At 48.1% G+C, this 15479-nt stretch overlaps 5 protein-coding genes across 5 annotated transcripts; 3 read left to right on the forward strand and 2 right to left on the reverse strand.

Moving 5' to 3' along the window:
• Positions 1–207: 207 nt before the first annotated feature.
• Positions 208–1285, reverse strand: BDV37DRAFT_255534 (mago nashi family protein). Its single transcript, XM_032082736.1, has 7 exons — positions 1197–1285; positions 1104–1141; positions 956–1051; positions 830–893; positions 688–775; positions 495–620; positions 208–433 (listed from the first exon to the last, which is right to left on the reverse strand). Exons 1-7 carry the CDS (start codon positions 1238–1240, stop codon positions 419–421), a joined length of 471 nt encoding a protein of 156 aa, XP_031938595.1. The 5' UTR covers positions 1241–1285; the 3' UTR covers positions 208–418.
• A 131-nt stretch (positions 1286–1416) lies between these two features.
• On the forward strand, positions 1417–4923 carry BDV37DRAFT_255536 (coatomer subunit beta). Its single transcript, XM_032082737.1, has 6 exons — positions 1417–1526; positions 1599–1964; positions 2025–2445; positions 2496–2885; positions 2938–4546; positions 4609–4923. Exons 2-6 carry the CDS (start codon positions 1660–1662, stop codon positions 4749–4751), a joined length of 2868 nt encoding a protein of 955 aa, XP_031938596.1. The 5' UTR covers positions 1417–1526; positions 1599–1659; the 3' UTR covers positions 4752–4923.
• A 648-nt stretch (positions 4924–5571) lies between these two features.
• On the forward strand, positions 5572–7761 carry BDV37DRAFT_255541 (putative sphingosine kinase (SphK)). Its single transcript, XM_032082738.1, has 3 exons — positions 5572–5905; positions 5966–6022; positions 6175–7761. Exons 1-3 carry the CDS (start codon positions 5779–5781, stop codon positions 7485–7487), a joined length of 1497 nt encoding a protein of 498 aa, XP_031938597.1. The 5' UTR covers positions 5572–5778; the 3' UTR covers positions 7488–7761.
• On the reverse strand, positions 7740–9011 carry BDV37DRAFT_255542 (ribosomal RNA processing 1 family protein; the record flags this gene model as incomplete). Its single annotated transcript, XM_032082739.1, has 3 exons — positions 7740–8681; positions 8770–8877; positions 8963–9011. Coding segments are annotated over 3 exons (935 nt in total), but the record flags the coding sequence as incomplete, so codon positions are not given.
• Positions 9012–9512: 501 nt separating this feature from the next.
• BDV37DRAFT_255546 (ABC-2 type transporter-domain-containing protein) lies at positions 9513–15467 on the forward strand. The gene is made up of 11 exons (XM_032082740.1): positions 9513–11046; positions 11104–11155; positions 11209–11225; positions 11281–11851; positions 11917–12000; positions 12052–12111; positions 12199–12388; positions 12443–13873; positions 13922–14331; positions 14386–15011; positions 15059–15467. The coding sequence occupies exons 1-11, from the start codon at positions 10170–10172 to the stop codon at positions 15280–15282; spliced, it is 4542 nt and encodes a 1513-aa protein (XP_031938599.1). The 5' UTR covers positions 9513–10169; the 3' UTR covers positions 15283–15467.
• The last annotated feature ends 12 nt before the right edge of the window (positions 15468–15479 follow it).

The raw sequence follows: 15479 nt of genomic DNA on the forward strand, positions 1-15479 counted from the left end.
AAGCGCTTGGGGCGGATAATTCCTGGCGGGCCTTGGCCTTCAGGTCACCGCCAGGCATTCATTCCTATTTCCATTATTGGCTTACGGTCTACAATTCCATTCCACCCCTTTGATTGAAATTCTTTGTTTTTCTCCCTTATTTTTTATTTTATTTTTATTTTTTTCATTCTTCTTTATACAAAACTATACAATTACTCAACGATCACAATTACACATAGTTCATCAGGTCATCAGATGGGTATTTATTTCTCTGCTACACACTTGGTAGAAATCTGTGGCCAGCTATAACATTGCGTCATCACTGCCCGTTGTATATGTATTGCGAAATTGACTCTCGAGCTTTAATTTGCCTCATCATCCAAAACGCCCTATTTTGATCCTCAATTGAACAGCCCCATGTCATTTGTGAAGTACCGGTTTAGATAGGCTTGATCTGCGAGGCGGAAAATCACGGTCAGAGCGGTGTCCTCGAACTTCAGAGAATCTGGTATTACCTTGAAATGAAGAGAAATAAGAGAGAAAATGAAAGCTTTGAGATCCTGGACAAGGTAGTAGAAAACCCGAAGACCTTCTGGGTCTGCGGACTCGGTCACATCCACCAGCGAACCGATTTTCGCGGTCTGCGCAAGGCCGTGTATGTTAACAATTGTGCCTTTGCTGCCAAACACTCCGGGGCTAGAAACGTACTTCAAAGGAGATATGTTCATTTCCAAGTCTGATTTCGAGTTCCTGTCGTCCGTCCTTGTTCTTCTGGGGCCACTTGGAATCGTCCTCCCTGTTTCGCATTAACATCCCATTTCAGGTTTAAACATAGTAACCTATCACATACTTGATGATCTCGCTCTCCCTAATAATCCGCTTGATCTCCTGAATCATCGACGAGCTCACACACACTATAGCATTCCCATTAGCGACAATGTAGTTTCTCACGACGAGTTCTTTCCCTGGCGCTCACTTTCTTTGCGGATAAGCGAGTCATTGCGATAGTTGGAGTTGTTTGCGTACCGCACGGCGGCACTGCGACCATCACCAAGGGTACGGAAATCAAATTCTAGTAATAATTAGTACCTGAATAGCGAGCCAGTATGTCATAGCAAACCAACCTAAGAATTCATGTCCGAACCGCCCAGAGTGACCTGAGCTGCGGGACTGTCAGCAGCTGAGGAAACCTGGGCTAACGAGAATCCAGTTCTTACTAGTAGCGAAGATAGAAGGGTTCGTTCTGATTTTGTGTCGACATCTTCTCCAAGCTCTCTCCACCAGGGACAGCTGCGGCAGACAATACAAGTCGTTGGCTGTAAATTAGGTGCGGCCGGTGCCTGGGTCGAGTTGGGCCTTTGCACGGGATGGGGGCTTAGTCATCCACACACTCCGGACAGCTTGCGCTCTCCGCCGCGCAAATGGACAACGTTGATTCTCAGATCAACATTACATACTGGTGAATGCAAGGCTGGTGAGGGGAGTCGAATTGCTTTTTTAATTTCCTTCCTTCCGCTTGCTTCATACATTTGAGGAGAGTAGTTCCGGTACTTCTCCCTGCCCGCCTCCCCTGAAGGATCCAATCAATAACAATAGTCTGTTGTACTGACCACATTTAGCTCTCCTCCCTCCTTATCCCATTCCTGCCACGGCCGCTCAATTTTACAAACCCTCGTCACCATGGCGTCGTTTTTAGAAAATGCATACAGTCTTGTCCATCTGGACAACACGGCTGATCAGCCTTCCATACAGGACCTGAAATTGCAGTTGGAGAAGGGCAATGATGAAACTAAGCAGGAGACGATGAGGACGATCATCACGATCATGCTCAATGGAGATCCAATGGCCCAGCTGTTGATGCACATTATTCGATTTGTGATGCCTTCGAAGAGCAAACCTCTCAAGAAACTGCTGTACTTCTACTACGAAATCTGCCCGAAGCTCGATGCGAATGGCAAGTTGAAGCAGGAGATGATCCTGGTTTGGTAAGGCATTCCATTCGGCCGTTAGTGGGTGGCTGCTCTAATATACATTCATCTACGCAGCAACGGTATTCGCAATGACCTTCAGCACCCCAACGAATATATTCGAGGCAACACCCTTCGTTTTCTGTGCAAGCTCCGAGAACCGGAACTCATTGAACCCCTCCTTTCGTCAGCCCGCTCATGCTTGGAACACCGTCATGCCTATGTGAGAAAGAACGCCGTGTGGGCTGTTGCTTCTATTTTCCAACATTCGGAAGCTCTTATTCCCGATGCGCCTGAACTCATCCAGACGTTCCTCGACACCGAGACTGACGGCACGTGCAAGCGCAATGCTTTCGCGGCTCTCATGTCCATCAGTCATCAGAAAGCCCTAGAGTACTTGGCCTCTACATTCGATAGTATTCCCAATACGGATGAACTACTTCAGCTGGCGGAGCTCGAATTTATCAGGAAAGATGCGGTGCAGAACGCTCAGAACAAGGTGGGTCGTCGAAGAGCAGAAGGATGCTACAGGCTGCTAACTACCGGCAGGCGAGGTACCTGAAATTGATCTTCGATCTCCTAGACGCTTCAACCAGTACCGTGATTTACGAAGCTGCAACATCCCTTACTGCTCTTACCAGCAACCCAGTGGCCGTTAAGGCAGCTGCCCAAAAGTTGATCGAGTTATGCATCAGAGAGGCCGACAATAATGTGAAGCTCATTGTTCTTGATCGGGTTGACCAGCTGAGGATCCGCAACGAAGGTGTCTTGGAGGATCTCACAATGGAAATTCTACGCGTCCTTTCCAGCCCGGATATCGACGTTCGGCGGAAGGCCCTCGGCATCGCATTGGAGATGGTCTCCAGCAAGAATGTCGAAGAGATTGTCATGCTGCTGAAGAAGGAGCTTGCCAAGACTGTAGATGAGCAATACGAGAAGGTATGTTTCCGACTCCTTTGTAACAAGAGCATCCAACTGACAATCTATGTAGAATAGCGAGTATCGTCAACTGCTTATCCAATCGATACACAATTGTGCCATTAAATTCTCGGAGATCGCTGCTAGCGTCGTTGATCTTCTAATGGACTTCATTGCAGACTTTAACAACAACTCTGCCGTAGATGTGATCTCATTCGTCAAGGAGGTCGTGGAGAAGTTCCCTAACCTGCGCGCTTCCATCGTCGATCGCCTGGTGTCGACTTTGAGTGAGGTCCGTGCCGGAAAGGTTTACCGCGGTGTCTTGTGGGTTGTCGGTGAATACTCTTTGGAGGAGAAAGACATCCGTGAAGCCTGGAAGAAGATCAGAGCTAGCTTGGGTGAAATCCCTATCTTGGCCTCGGAGCAGCGGCTGCTTGACGAAACCCCAGAAGACAGTGCACTCAAGGAACAGGCCAACGGCCATGCTAAACCTTCGGCGCCAACAGGATCTAGGAAGGTGTTGGCAGATGGCACGTATGCTACTGAGAATGCTCTGACTAGCCAGTCCGCGGCTGCAGCCAGGCTTGAAGCCGTCAAAGCTGCTCAGAAGCCCCCTCTCCGTCAATTGATCCTGGACGGTGATTACTACCTAGCAACCGTTCTTTCTTCCACCTTGACGAAATTGGTGATGCGCCATTCTGAAGTTTCCGAGGATGCTGCTCGGACAAACGCACTGCGTGCGGAGGCAATGCTGATCATGATCTCGATCATTCGTGTCGGCCAATCCCATTTCGTTAAAGCCCCTATCGATGAGGACTCAGTGGACCGTATCATGTGCTGTGTACGCTCGCTTGCTGAATTCTCCGAGAGAAAGGAACTAGAAACCACCTTTCTGGAGGACACCCGGAAGGCATTCCGGGCCATGGTCCAGGTGGAGGACAAGAAGAGAGCGGCTAAGGAGGCGGTCGAGAAGGCCAAGAGTGCTGTGCAGATTGATGATGCTATCCCCATCCGACAATTCTCCAAGAAGAACGCTCTTGAGGGCGCGGAGGAAATTGAGCTTGATTTGGCCAAGGCCACCGGCGGGGACTCCACGGTGGAAACTGTCTCTTCGAAGCTCAGCCGTGTGGTGCAACTCACTGGTTTCTCAGATCCCGTCTATGCCGAGGCCTACGTCACCGTTCACCAGTTTGATATTGTTCTGGACGTTCTTCTGGTCAACCAAACTCTGGAAACCCTGCAAAACCTGTCCGTCGAGTTTGCGACACTTGGAGACCTGAAGGTTGTCGAACGACCAGCGACCCACAACCTCGGACCCCGCGATTTCTTGAATGTGCAGGCTACAGTCAAGGTATCGTCCACGGACACGGGTGTCATCTTTGGTAACATCGTGTATGATGGCGCCAGCTCAACTGAGTCGCACGTCGTCATTCTCAACGACATTCATGCCGACATTATGGATTACATCCAGCCGGCTCACTGCACCGAGACTCAGTTCCGGACCATGTGGACCGAATTCGAGTGGGAGAACAAGGTCAACATCAACTCCAAGGCGAAGAGCCTCCGCGAATTCCTCAAGCAACTCATGGACAGCACCAACATGTCATGCCTGACGCCAGAAGCATCGCTGAAGGGAGACTGTCGATTCTTGAGTGCTAATCTATATGCCCGGAGCGTATTTGGTATGTATACTTCACCCGCGTGATGGTAGTATTTCGTCGGACGAGGGCTAACGGTGTCACAGGCGAGGACGCACTTGCAAACCTGAGCATCGAGAAGGAAGGAGACGACGGACCGATCACTGGATTTGTGCGGATAAGAAGCCGTTCACAGGGACTGGCATTGAGTTTGGGATCCCTGAAAGGCCTCAAGGCCTCGGCTGCCTAATTGATGTTGACCAGCGCTTGAATAGTTGATTACCCTTTTACATTCTATCTTATTATCATAGTATCTATTGTATTTGATCTGCGTTGTTGTTCTCTCTTCAGTGTGACTCTGATGGACGAATCTCTTGACTATACGTGTTTTCCTTTTTCTACCGTGTTGTACTGGATGAGAAAAGACTTTTTCCTCTTTGAAATGAAAGAATTTTACAAATAGATCTTCAATGGGTTTCCTGGGTTGTTTCTGCTTGTTAACATATCAATTGACCATCAGTGGATCGTACAATAATAATGTATTATGCACAATCACCAATGTTATGTTCAAGTTGTTAAGTGTCTCCACACCCCGCAGATCGCTGATGCCTCGGCTGTGGAAACGGCCTAAACCCTGGGTGAGGATGCAACGGAAGGGCCACTTGGTTTCAGGAGCGGTTCATTACGCATGGAGAGGAAGAATGACCCAATAATTGGGCTTGGTATTCAAAAAGAGATATGGGTGGGAATCGGCAATGGCTGTGGTTCTGCAGCGCATGTCAAACGTGGAGTAATTTATATGCGCGGAAGTGCCGGAAGTTGATAGAGAGGAGTCGAGTAGACGGACTTATATTGAAGGGATGTGGAAAGGGACAATACTACAAGTAAGAATAAAAAACGAATCGCAAGGGGAGATCCGCCGTGTCAGGTTCAGAACGGCGCAAGAAATACTCGAAATAGAAAAAGGCCAGTTCTTGTACGAAGGAACCGGTGGGCCATTGCAACATTTAAATGAAACCAAGTCAGTCCATTGGGATTTTAATTTTCTTGACATTTACAAAAAATCAATTATTTAGTTAGCCTTTTCCTGAACTCCGCCCGGCTCGTCCATACTCCGTCGTTACTTCCAGTAACTTATTATTATTCTTGACTTACTGAACCTCCTCTCTCCTTCTCTGCCCTGTTGATCACTCCCTGCCAGAGTCGTTCCTTTATTTTTTCTTTTCCCTTTACCCACCCCTCGGTAGGATGCGATTTCCGCTTCCTAACGTAACATTATGACTTCTCCCTCCAACAATCATGCGGATCGGCCGGATTCTCAACAATTGCTACAGCACGATTCAACTCTGACAGTTGCACAATCGGTTTCCCTTACTATCGGGGGCGACTCCCTTATCGTTGTCGGTACGTGGTTAGGAATCAATGGCTCGTAGAGTTCCTTGTTGATTAACTCTGGTGCTACAGACGAGCGCCCAAAGTCAAAAGATCAGCGCGCATGCTGTGGCTTGTTGGCCAAGTCATGTATGTCGCACCGAATACCTTCCTTTTTTCTTTTCTTGATTTTCTTGATTTTTTGTCTCGTCGCGTTTTACTTGACTCCAATTCGGAGGGGAACTTATCTCGCGTCGACTCAAAAGAATATGGTTCAATCTGACTGACTGTATCTATAACAGCGAAAACTACCCATTCCATTGGGCTGTATAATATTCTTGATGCCGATCTTTCCCCTGCGGGCCTAACCATCACTTATGCCCAAGCTGCTACCAAAGACAGCATTTCCGTGACGGCCCTCGAGTACCCGATCACCGAGAAAGAAAAGGCAAGTGCGCAGGCATGGGTTTCGCAATTATTAGACCTTGCATATGGCGAAGCACAACGGTACAAAAGACTTAAGGTTCTGATCAACCCATTTGGCGGTAAAGGTGCAGCTTCTAAGAGCTATCACAAACATGCAGCGCCGGTCTTCGCCGCTGCGCGCTGTGTAGTGGATGTGCAGGAAACAACACATCGAGGCCACGCCACCGAGATCGTGGAGCGAATCGACATTGACGCCTACGATGCTATCGTTTGCTGCTCCGGTGATGGTTTACCGTACGAGGTCTTCAACGGTCTAGGAAAGAAACCGAATGCTGGAGAAGCACTGGCAAAAGTAGCCGTCGCCATGGTCCCCTGCGGCTCTGGTAATGCCATGGCATGGAACCTTTGTGGCACGGGCAATGTTTCAGTGGCAGCGCTTGCGATTGTCAAAGGCCTGAGAACGCCGATGGATCTGGTCTCGCTTACGCAAGGGAATTCTCGCACACTGTCATTCCTGTCTCAATCCTTCGGTGTCATCGCGGAATCGGACCTAGGAACCGACAACATCCGATGGATGGGAGCTCACCGTTTCACATACGGTTTCCTTGTACGCATCATGCAACGGACGGTGTACCCATGCGACCTCGCCATCAAGGTGGAGACTGATGACAAAAAGGCGATCAAAGACCATTATAATACATACGCACACAATCCAGCTCCGCTTCGTTCCCCCGAAGAGACTGCAGGACAGTCCAAGGGTCTTCCCGAGCTTAAGTACGGCACGGTCCAGGATGATCTTCCCAAAGATTGGGAAGTCATTCCAGGCGAAGAAATGGGTAACTTTTACGCGGGCAAAATGGCTATTGTGTCCAAGGACACAAATTTCTTCCCCGCCTCCGTGCCCAACGATGGGCTGATGGACATTGTCACCATTAACGGAACAATCCCTCGTACTACGACCCTCAAGATGATGACCGCCATCCCCGAGAATGAGTTCTTTGATATGCCCGATGTCAAGATCCGCAAAGCTTTTGCCTACCGCCTGGTCCCTCGTCAGAAGGAAGGCTATATCAGCGTTGACGGTGAAAGCATCCCATTCGAAGCCTTCCAGGCTGAAGTCCATAGAGGTCTCGGTACGGTACTCTCTAAATCGGGACATCTCTATGAGGCAGAGGGTCCGAGACCGTGATGTCCTTGACACAGTCCCTTCAAGTAACAAAGGACACAATGGAGAAACAGGTCGCCAGTGATGTCTTTTGGTTGTATACATATATTTATTTTTACTGGTCTTGTCATTCTATGATACCCGCGCGCAAGACTTTCGAGGAAGCACAGGCATGCTTTTAATGCAGTTAGTTTAGGGCTCTGCTAGCTGGATACCGTTAGCCAGAACTGACTAACAACTACAGCTCGTGATGTATACACTTTACTATAGAGTTCATGGAAAGACAATTGTTGTTGTATCTGCATCTCCGAACCAGCAATAAGAGCCTTTAATTTCAGAAGAGAAAGAAAAAATGGTGACCGCTATAATTGTATATAAAAAATCAACACCATGGAATCCCACAATAGACATCAAATTTTCTAGTAAGACATGGAAATCAATCAAATCCACCCCATTCCTCGTCACTATCCTCTTCATCCGAATCAACCTTCCGGGTCCGGAATCCCCACTCAATCAATCGCTCATCCTCCAAAGTCTCCTTCGCCCGAGTTCTTACAGGCTTATACGGGCTGTCGGCCCGCAGCTTCTCAATGGGTCTCAAAAGCAGCTCAACTGGAACATCACCCTTCGGTTTCCGCACCCCATCAGACCCCTCCTCGAACTCAAGCACCTTCTCCACCTCATCAATCCAGATATCCATAATATGATACCTCAACCCATCGGGGCCATGGGGCATGGCGACATAATCCTTCTTCTCATCAGTAGGGGGCTGGTCGGGGTCAAAGTTAAGCGGACAGAGCGGGCCCTCTTCCAAGATTGAGATGTACGACTCCAATTCCGCCCACTTAGTCTCATCATTCTGCTCCTCTTCCTTTTCTTCGAGAACCTCGCTCTGCTTCTTTCCCTTCGACCGCTTCTTCGATTTTCCGTTCTGTTCGGCTTCCCTCTTCCGCTTCTTGTTGCTGTCCTTGTCCTGCGCGACCTTTTGCTGCGCGCCCTTCAGGAAGATCTCAAATGCAACCCCGACATAGAAACGGATCAGCATCAGGTACTTGTCCAGTCGCAACCGATCCAGCGAATGGAAATCTCGGCCAATGGTGATCCAAAATGCGCGCAGGAAGCGATGGACGGCGGAGCGGGGGATAGTCGGGACAAGCGAGTAGGAGAGGTTCCGCGCGAGGGCTTGTTGTGTGAGTGGGCGGTCGGAGTGGTAGAAGCCTGGTTTGAGTCGTTTGTTAGTTTTCTCGATATACAATTGGATTTCAACTTTGGGTGTATGTAGGCATAGGAGCAGCGCGGGACGTACAGAAGAACAGGCCCTTCCAGAGTTTGAGAAGCTCGATGAGAGAGAGGTCGGCTCTGGAGCGGAGGAAGAGAGTTAGGGAGTCGGTTGCTTTGTCCCGGATTTTCTTGTCTGCGATAACTGGTTAGCTTTGGGTTGGAGTGCGCGAAGTGGACAGCTGCGATTGAGGTGGGGTTGGACTGATTTTGGGACATACCGCTGGATGCGAGCTCCCTGACGAAGGGAGTCTTTTGTAGATCTGTCATGGTTGTAGCTGTGTTGTTTGCTTTATGTCTAACTTGATATGCCGCAGACCATCATACAGACATAATCTTTTTTTTTTTTTTTTTTAGTGTTTGCTCTGTTTGTTCTAGTGATATTTGGGTGGGGTGAGTCTAGAGTTGTGATTGGGTGAATATTCAAGTGCACCACTAATGGTCGAGACCCAACTGGGTGGGGAACTTTAATCGACTTAGTCGACTTTTATGATTTACGGTCTACTCAGCATCCATTGGTACTATTACAATTCACGATATTCCGCGAGATCGATGATGCTGGACCCACAAACAGGCTGAGACTTTTGAGACTGAAAGTAGGGAAAGTTGATTAACAGAAGGATAGATGGAGGGTAAAAATATACTCAGAAAAACTAGATTCCCAAAGTGGAAAGTGGCTGCTTAATTTGTGATCGGATCACGGGTATCTTAGTATTAAGACCGCACGAGAAAAGTCTAGTACACAGTACAATCAGCCAGTGATATCCAAACCTCCAACTCACCCTGTTGTATACTATTTCTACGAAGCTGCTGTTGCGAGACACCAGATCCCAAGTTGGAAACTTAACCGCTTTAATCAATTATCCCCCTAAAATATTATGTACTCGTCTTCAGCTCTCGACGCCGATAAACTCTCTTCTCTGCCGCATCCAGGGCACATTACAACATTACCTTCTGTACGACCCCTGGTGGCTCCATGTGTATAGACACAACGACCACTCAGGTTGAGAAGATGCAGTTTGATAGTGCGGAAATCTTGGAGTTGCTCCAACGAGGGGTCTCTCAGGCATTTGAGTCTTGCTATCAATGACATCACCACTTCCCGCGGGACGAATTGAACATCAGCCCGAGAGTCAATTAGCAAACCGTAATGCCATCATAACAGGTCAATCAGTACCTAGGTTGCAGCTCGCTTGGAGACGAATGGGGTTACACGCGAAATGTGTGGGCTTCCTTATATGGAATCGTTACGCCCAAATATTGCTGTTCGTTTACTCGATTTCTTTACCTGGTTTCAATTGCATTCTACATACATCCTTATTGTGCATCGTTGGTCATCTTCAAAGTGAACAAACTTCACACCCTCATTGCCTTAATACTTGACATCTTATCTAGTCAGTTCACACAAGTCTGATTGTATGATTTGATATGACAGAGGAGAAACGCACCGGCAGCAGCCGGTCAAGCTCAATCCAGGAAGATGCGGCAAACGTGAGACAGCAGTACAAGCGAAGGGGGTCAAAGTTCGATGATGCCTCAGTCTTCGAGAGTATTAATCCCGAAGGCAGAGCGGAGTTGACGCGTATTGCGTCAAACTTCCCCTTGCAACGTCCTGCGACTAACTCTCAAGAGAGCGAAGCTCGTCTCCAACGCAAAGATACGCTTGAGGATATTGGCCTCGATCACCCTTCTCTGGACCCTACCAGTGGTCAATTCGACCAGTACAAATGGACTCGGATGAGACTGAAGCTGATGGATAAGGAAGGCATTCCTCGTCCCCCTTCGACTGGAGTTGTTTTTCAGAATCTCAATGTGTCCGGATCAGGCTCGGCGCTGCAATATCAAAGCACTGTGGGGTCGATTTTGTGGGAACCTTTCCGCCCACAAGGATTGCTGAGCTTTGTGAAAAAGTCCCCAGAGAAGCAGATTTTGCGCAATTTTGATGGTCTCCTAAAGAGCGGCGAGATGCTCATTGTTCTGGGGAGGCCTGGGAGCGGATGTTCGACCTTTCTTAAAACATTGTGTGGCCAGCTGCATGGTTTAAAGCTTCGTGAAAGCTCAGAGATACAGTATAATGGTGTTTCCATGGAAAAGATGCATAAAGAGTTCAAGGGTGAGGTTTTGTACAATCAAGAAGTGGATAAGCATTTCCCTCATTTAACCGTCGGACAAACGTTGGAATTTGCTGCAGCGGCGAGAACCCCTGAGAATAGGTTACTTGGGCTGAAGCGACAAGAGTTTGCTAAGCACATCACCAAGGTTGCGATGGCTGTATTTGGCCTACTTCATACGTTTAACACAAAGGGTATGTCGTGCAAGCTAGAAACCGCCGGAAGTTGAAGTAGCTGACACCGGTGCACAGTGGGTGATGACTATATTCGAGGTGTTTCAGGGGGTGAACGAAAACGAGTTAGGTCAGTATGCTCTACATATCATGATTGTTGGTACTTCTCTGACTCGCATACAGTATAGCTGAGATGGCACGTAAGTATTTAAGTCGCCCTTACTTTGGTAACTTTTGCAATTGACATTATACCAGTTTCTGGTGCACCTATGGGAGCATGGGACAACAGTACCAGAGGTCTGGATTCTGCAAGCGCATTGGAGTTTGTCAAAGCACTGCGGCTTTCCTCCAATTTAGTTGGCACTAGTCATGCGGTTGCCATCTATCAAGCCTCGCAGGCAATATACGATGTCTTTGACAAGGCTATCGTTCTATACGAAGGGCGAGAGATCTATTTTGGTCCATGTGATGAGGCAAGAGACTACTTCACCGGTATGGGCTGGCATTGTCCACCACGCCAAACTACTGGGGATTTCTTGACAGCCGTTACCAACCCGCAGGAGCGTCAAGCACGGGATGGAATGGAGAACAAGGTCCCTCGCACGCCTGATGAATTTGAGAAGTACTGGAAAACGAGCCCTCAATATGCCGCGCTCCAAAGTGAAATCGATGAGTATAATATGGAGTTCCCAGTGGGAGGAGAAGCGGAGCAAAGCTTTGGAGAAATGAAGAGAGTTAAACAGGCAAAGCATGTTCGACCGGAGAGCCCTTATATCATATCAATTCCGATGCAAATCAAACTCTGCACAATCAGAGCTTATCAGCGGTACATATCGATTCCTTGATCCTTGCACTACACTTTTGCCATCATTTCTATACTAACCACCTCAGACTCTGGAACGACAAGCCCGCCACATTGACAACGGTCCTCGGAAGAATCTTCATGGCGCTTATAGTTGGTTCCATGTATTTTGGGTGAGTAGTTCGATATCACCCTTATGTCTAGTACAGTTTTAACCTTCATAGGACACCGAATGCTACAGCCGGATTCTATAGTAAAGGAGCTGCTCTTTTCTTTGCTGTTCTGTGAGTATGCCTTTGGATGTTATGTATCAATCCTGGTGACCCGGATGATCTTAAAAACGCAAATCCCGGGCTAACCCCTGTGTCTAGAATGAATGCCCTTATCAGTATCACCGAGATCAACTCCCTCTATGACCAGCGACCTATAGTTGAGAAGCAAGCGTCCTATGCTTTTGTCCACCCCTTCACTGAGGCATTCGGGGGCATTGTAAGCGACATACCAGTGAAGTTCATCTCAGCCGTGATTTTCAATATCATTTTTTACTTCCTGGCTGGATTGGTAGGTAGTGACTAGTCATCCCATAATGTAAAAGCTGCTAACACAAGCATATAGCGATATGAGGCGTCCCAGTTTTTCATTTTCTTCTTATTTACATTCCTTAGTACTCTTGCAATGTCGGGAATCTTTCGGACCCTTGCAGCTGCGACAAAGACCCTCGCACAAGCTATGGCCATGGCTGGTGTATTAGTCTTAGCAATCGTCATCTATACAGGCTTTGTAATTCCTGTTCCACAGATGCATGACATCCCGTGGTTTAGCTGGATCCGATGGATCAATCCCATCTTCTACACGTTCGAGTCCATGATAGCCAACGAGTTCCATGGTCGACAGTTCATATGCTCGCAATTTGTGCCTTCTTACCCGAGCCTTAGCGGTGATTCCTTCATTTGCTCTGTCAGAGGTGCTGTTGCAGGAGAAAGGACCGTTTCTGGGGACGCTTTCATTGAATCGCAGTATAGGTACACATATGCGCACGAATGGAGGAACCTTGGCATTTTGATAGGCTTTTGGATTTTCTTCTCCGCGATCTATCTACTGGCTACGGAAATTAATTCCCAGACTTCTTCTAAAGCCGAGTTCTTGGTGTTTCGACGGGGCCATGCGCCGGCACATATGCGCGACCTTGACAAAACTCAAGGTGACTCTGGATCTACAGAACTCGCTCAGTCAAATAAAGAGAAGGAAACTGAGAATGATGTATCCGTTATACCAGAGCAGCAAAGCATATTTACCTGGCGAAATGTGTGCTATGATATCCCTGTGAAAGGGGGAGAGCGGCGTCTATTAGACCACGTCTCGGGGTGGGTTAAGCCTGGTACACTTACCGCACTGATGGGTGTATCAGGCGCTGGTAAAACGACCTTGCTTGATGTTCTCGCTAAGCGTGTTTCTATCGGCGTCGTGACAGGTGATATGCTGGTAGATGGGAAAGCGCTTGACAATAGTTTCCAGAGAAAAACAGGGTATGTGCAGCAGCAAGATCTCCACCTTTCCACAACAACCGTGAGAGAGGCGCTACGGTTCAGTGCACTCCTGCGTCAGCCAAAGTCAGTCTCGAAGAAGGAGAAGTACGAGTTTGTCGAGGAAGTTATAGAGATGCTCAACATGCAGGACTTCGCTGGCGCTATTGTTGGGACACCAGGAGAAGGCTTGAATGTTGAGCAAAGGAAGCTTTTGACAATTGGGGTGGAGTTGGCTGCAAAGCCTGAATTGCTGATTTTTCTTGATGAACCAACTAGTGGTCTAGACTCTCAGAGTTCTTGGTCTATTGTAGCCTTCTTGCGGAAGCTCGCAGATCATGGTCAAGCAGTGCTTTCTACGATCCATCAACCGAGTGCGCTCTTGTTTCAGCAGTATGACCGTCTCTTGTTTCTGGCCAAGGGCGGAAAGACTGTTTATTTTGGAGAAATCGGTGAGCAGTCTCGCACTCTCCTTGACTACTTTGAAGCGAATGGAGCAAGAGCCTGCGGTTCGGATGAGAATGTAAGTGTACGCTTTCGTCTTCATTGATAGCATACTGACAGGGGGAAGCCGGCCGAATATATGCTGGAAATTATCGGAGCCGGCGCCTCTGGTAAAGCCTCTAAGGACTGGTCTGCCGTATGGAATGAAAGTCGCGAATCTAGTGATGTCCAAAAGGAAATTGACAGAATCTATCAAGAGAGGGCTTCAGCATCCAAGGGTAATGACGACACCCATCACAGAGAACCTGCGGAATACGCCATGCCGTTTATGTACCAGCTGGGGTACGTAACTCATCGTGTCTTCCAACAGTACTGGCGAGAGCCCTCCTACATATGGGCCAAGATCCTTCTTGCCACCCTCTCGTCGCTATTCATTGGTTTCACATTCTTCAAGCCCAATAGCAGTCAGCAGGGATTCCAGGACATCTTGTTCAGTGCCTTCATGCTGACTTCCATCTTCTCAACATTGGTACAACAGTATGTGATAGTTCCAAACTCTTGTTTGTAGATACCAGCTAACGCAGGCATTAGAATCATGCCAAAATTCGTGGTCCAGCGATCTTTATACGAAGTTAGAGAGCGACCATCGAAGGCATATTCATGGGCAGCGTTCCTTATCGCCAACGTAATAGTTGAGATACCTTACCAGATATTTGTCGGGGTAATCTCATGGGCATGCTACTATTATCCCATCTACGGTGCCAATCAGGCATCTCAACGGCAAGGCCTCATGTTGATCTTCATCATCCAGTTCTACCTGTTCACCTCAACATTTGCAACCTTTATTATAGCCGCACTGCCCGACGCAGAGACGGGAGGAACTATCGCAACATTGCTATTCATCATGGCCACCACCTTCAACGGAGTCATGCAACCACCGAACGCTCTCCCAGGATTCTGGATCTTCATGTATCGAGTATCGCCCTTGACATACTTAATCGCGGGCATGACAGGAACAGGATTACACGGCCGAGCAATCACATGTGACGCAGCCGAACTAAGCGTCTTCAATCCACCGTCCGGCTCAACCTGTGGCGACTACCTGGCCCCGTATCTCCAGTCTGCGCCAGGCATGCTGTACAACCCCAGCGCAACACAAGGATGCGAGTACTGTCAGCTTCAGAATGCCGACCAGTACCTCGCCAGCAGTAACATCTGTAAGTCTTTCTACCGGAATCCGGGTCACAGGCTAACTAGTGAACAGACTACAGTGAGAGGTGGCGGAATTTCGGACTGGGCTGGGCTTACATCGGCTTCAATGTCATGGGTACTGTTGCTCTGTATTACCTCTTCCGAGTTAAGCATTATAACCCCACTAGCTTGGTACGGGGTATTGGGAGTAGTGCGAAAGTGGTTTGTCGGGTGTTCAAGAGACGGTCTGGGACGACGCCTAAGGGGAGGGAGGCCGAGAATGGAAGGTTGGTTTGATCGCATCTTGGTGTTTTCCATGGAGGGAGAGAAGGGAACTGCGATATATATCTCACTTCATGCGTTTCATCATCCTATTTCATGCCTATCCAAGGATTAAACTATATATACCAAAGCACTAATAATGCCTTGAATATATATAACTTTGTTGATATAATTGTTGATAGAATACCATAGCATCATTAATATAGCTAACT

The sequence above is a fragment of the Aspergillus pseudonomiae genome (assembly GCF_009193645.1).
Source record: "Aspergillus pseudonomiae strain CBS 119388 unplaced genomic scaffold BDV37scaffold_66, whole genome shotgun sequence".
Classification (NCBI taxonomy): domain Eukaryota; kingdom Fungi; phylum Ascomycota; class Eurotiomycetes; order Eurotiales; family Aspergillaceae; genus Aspergillus; species Aspergillus pseudonomiae.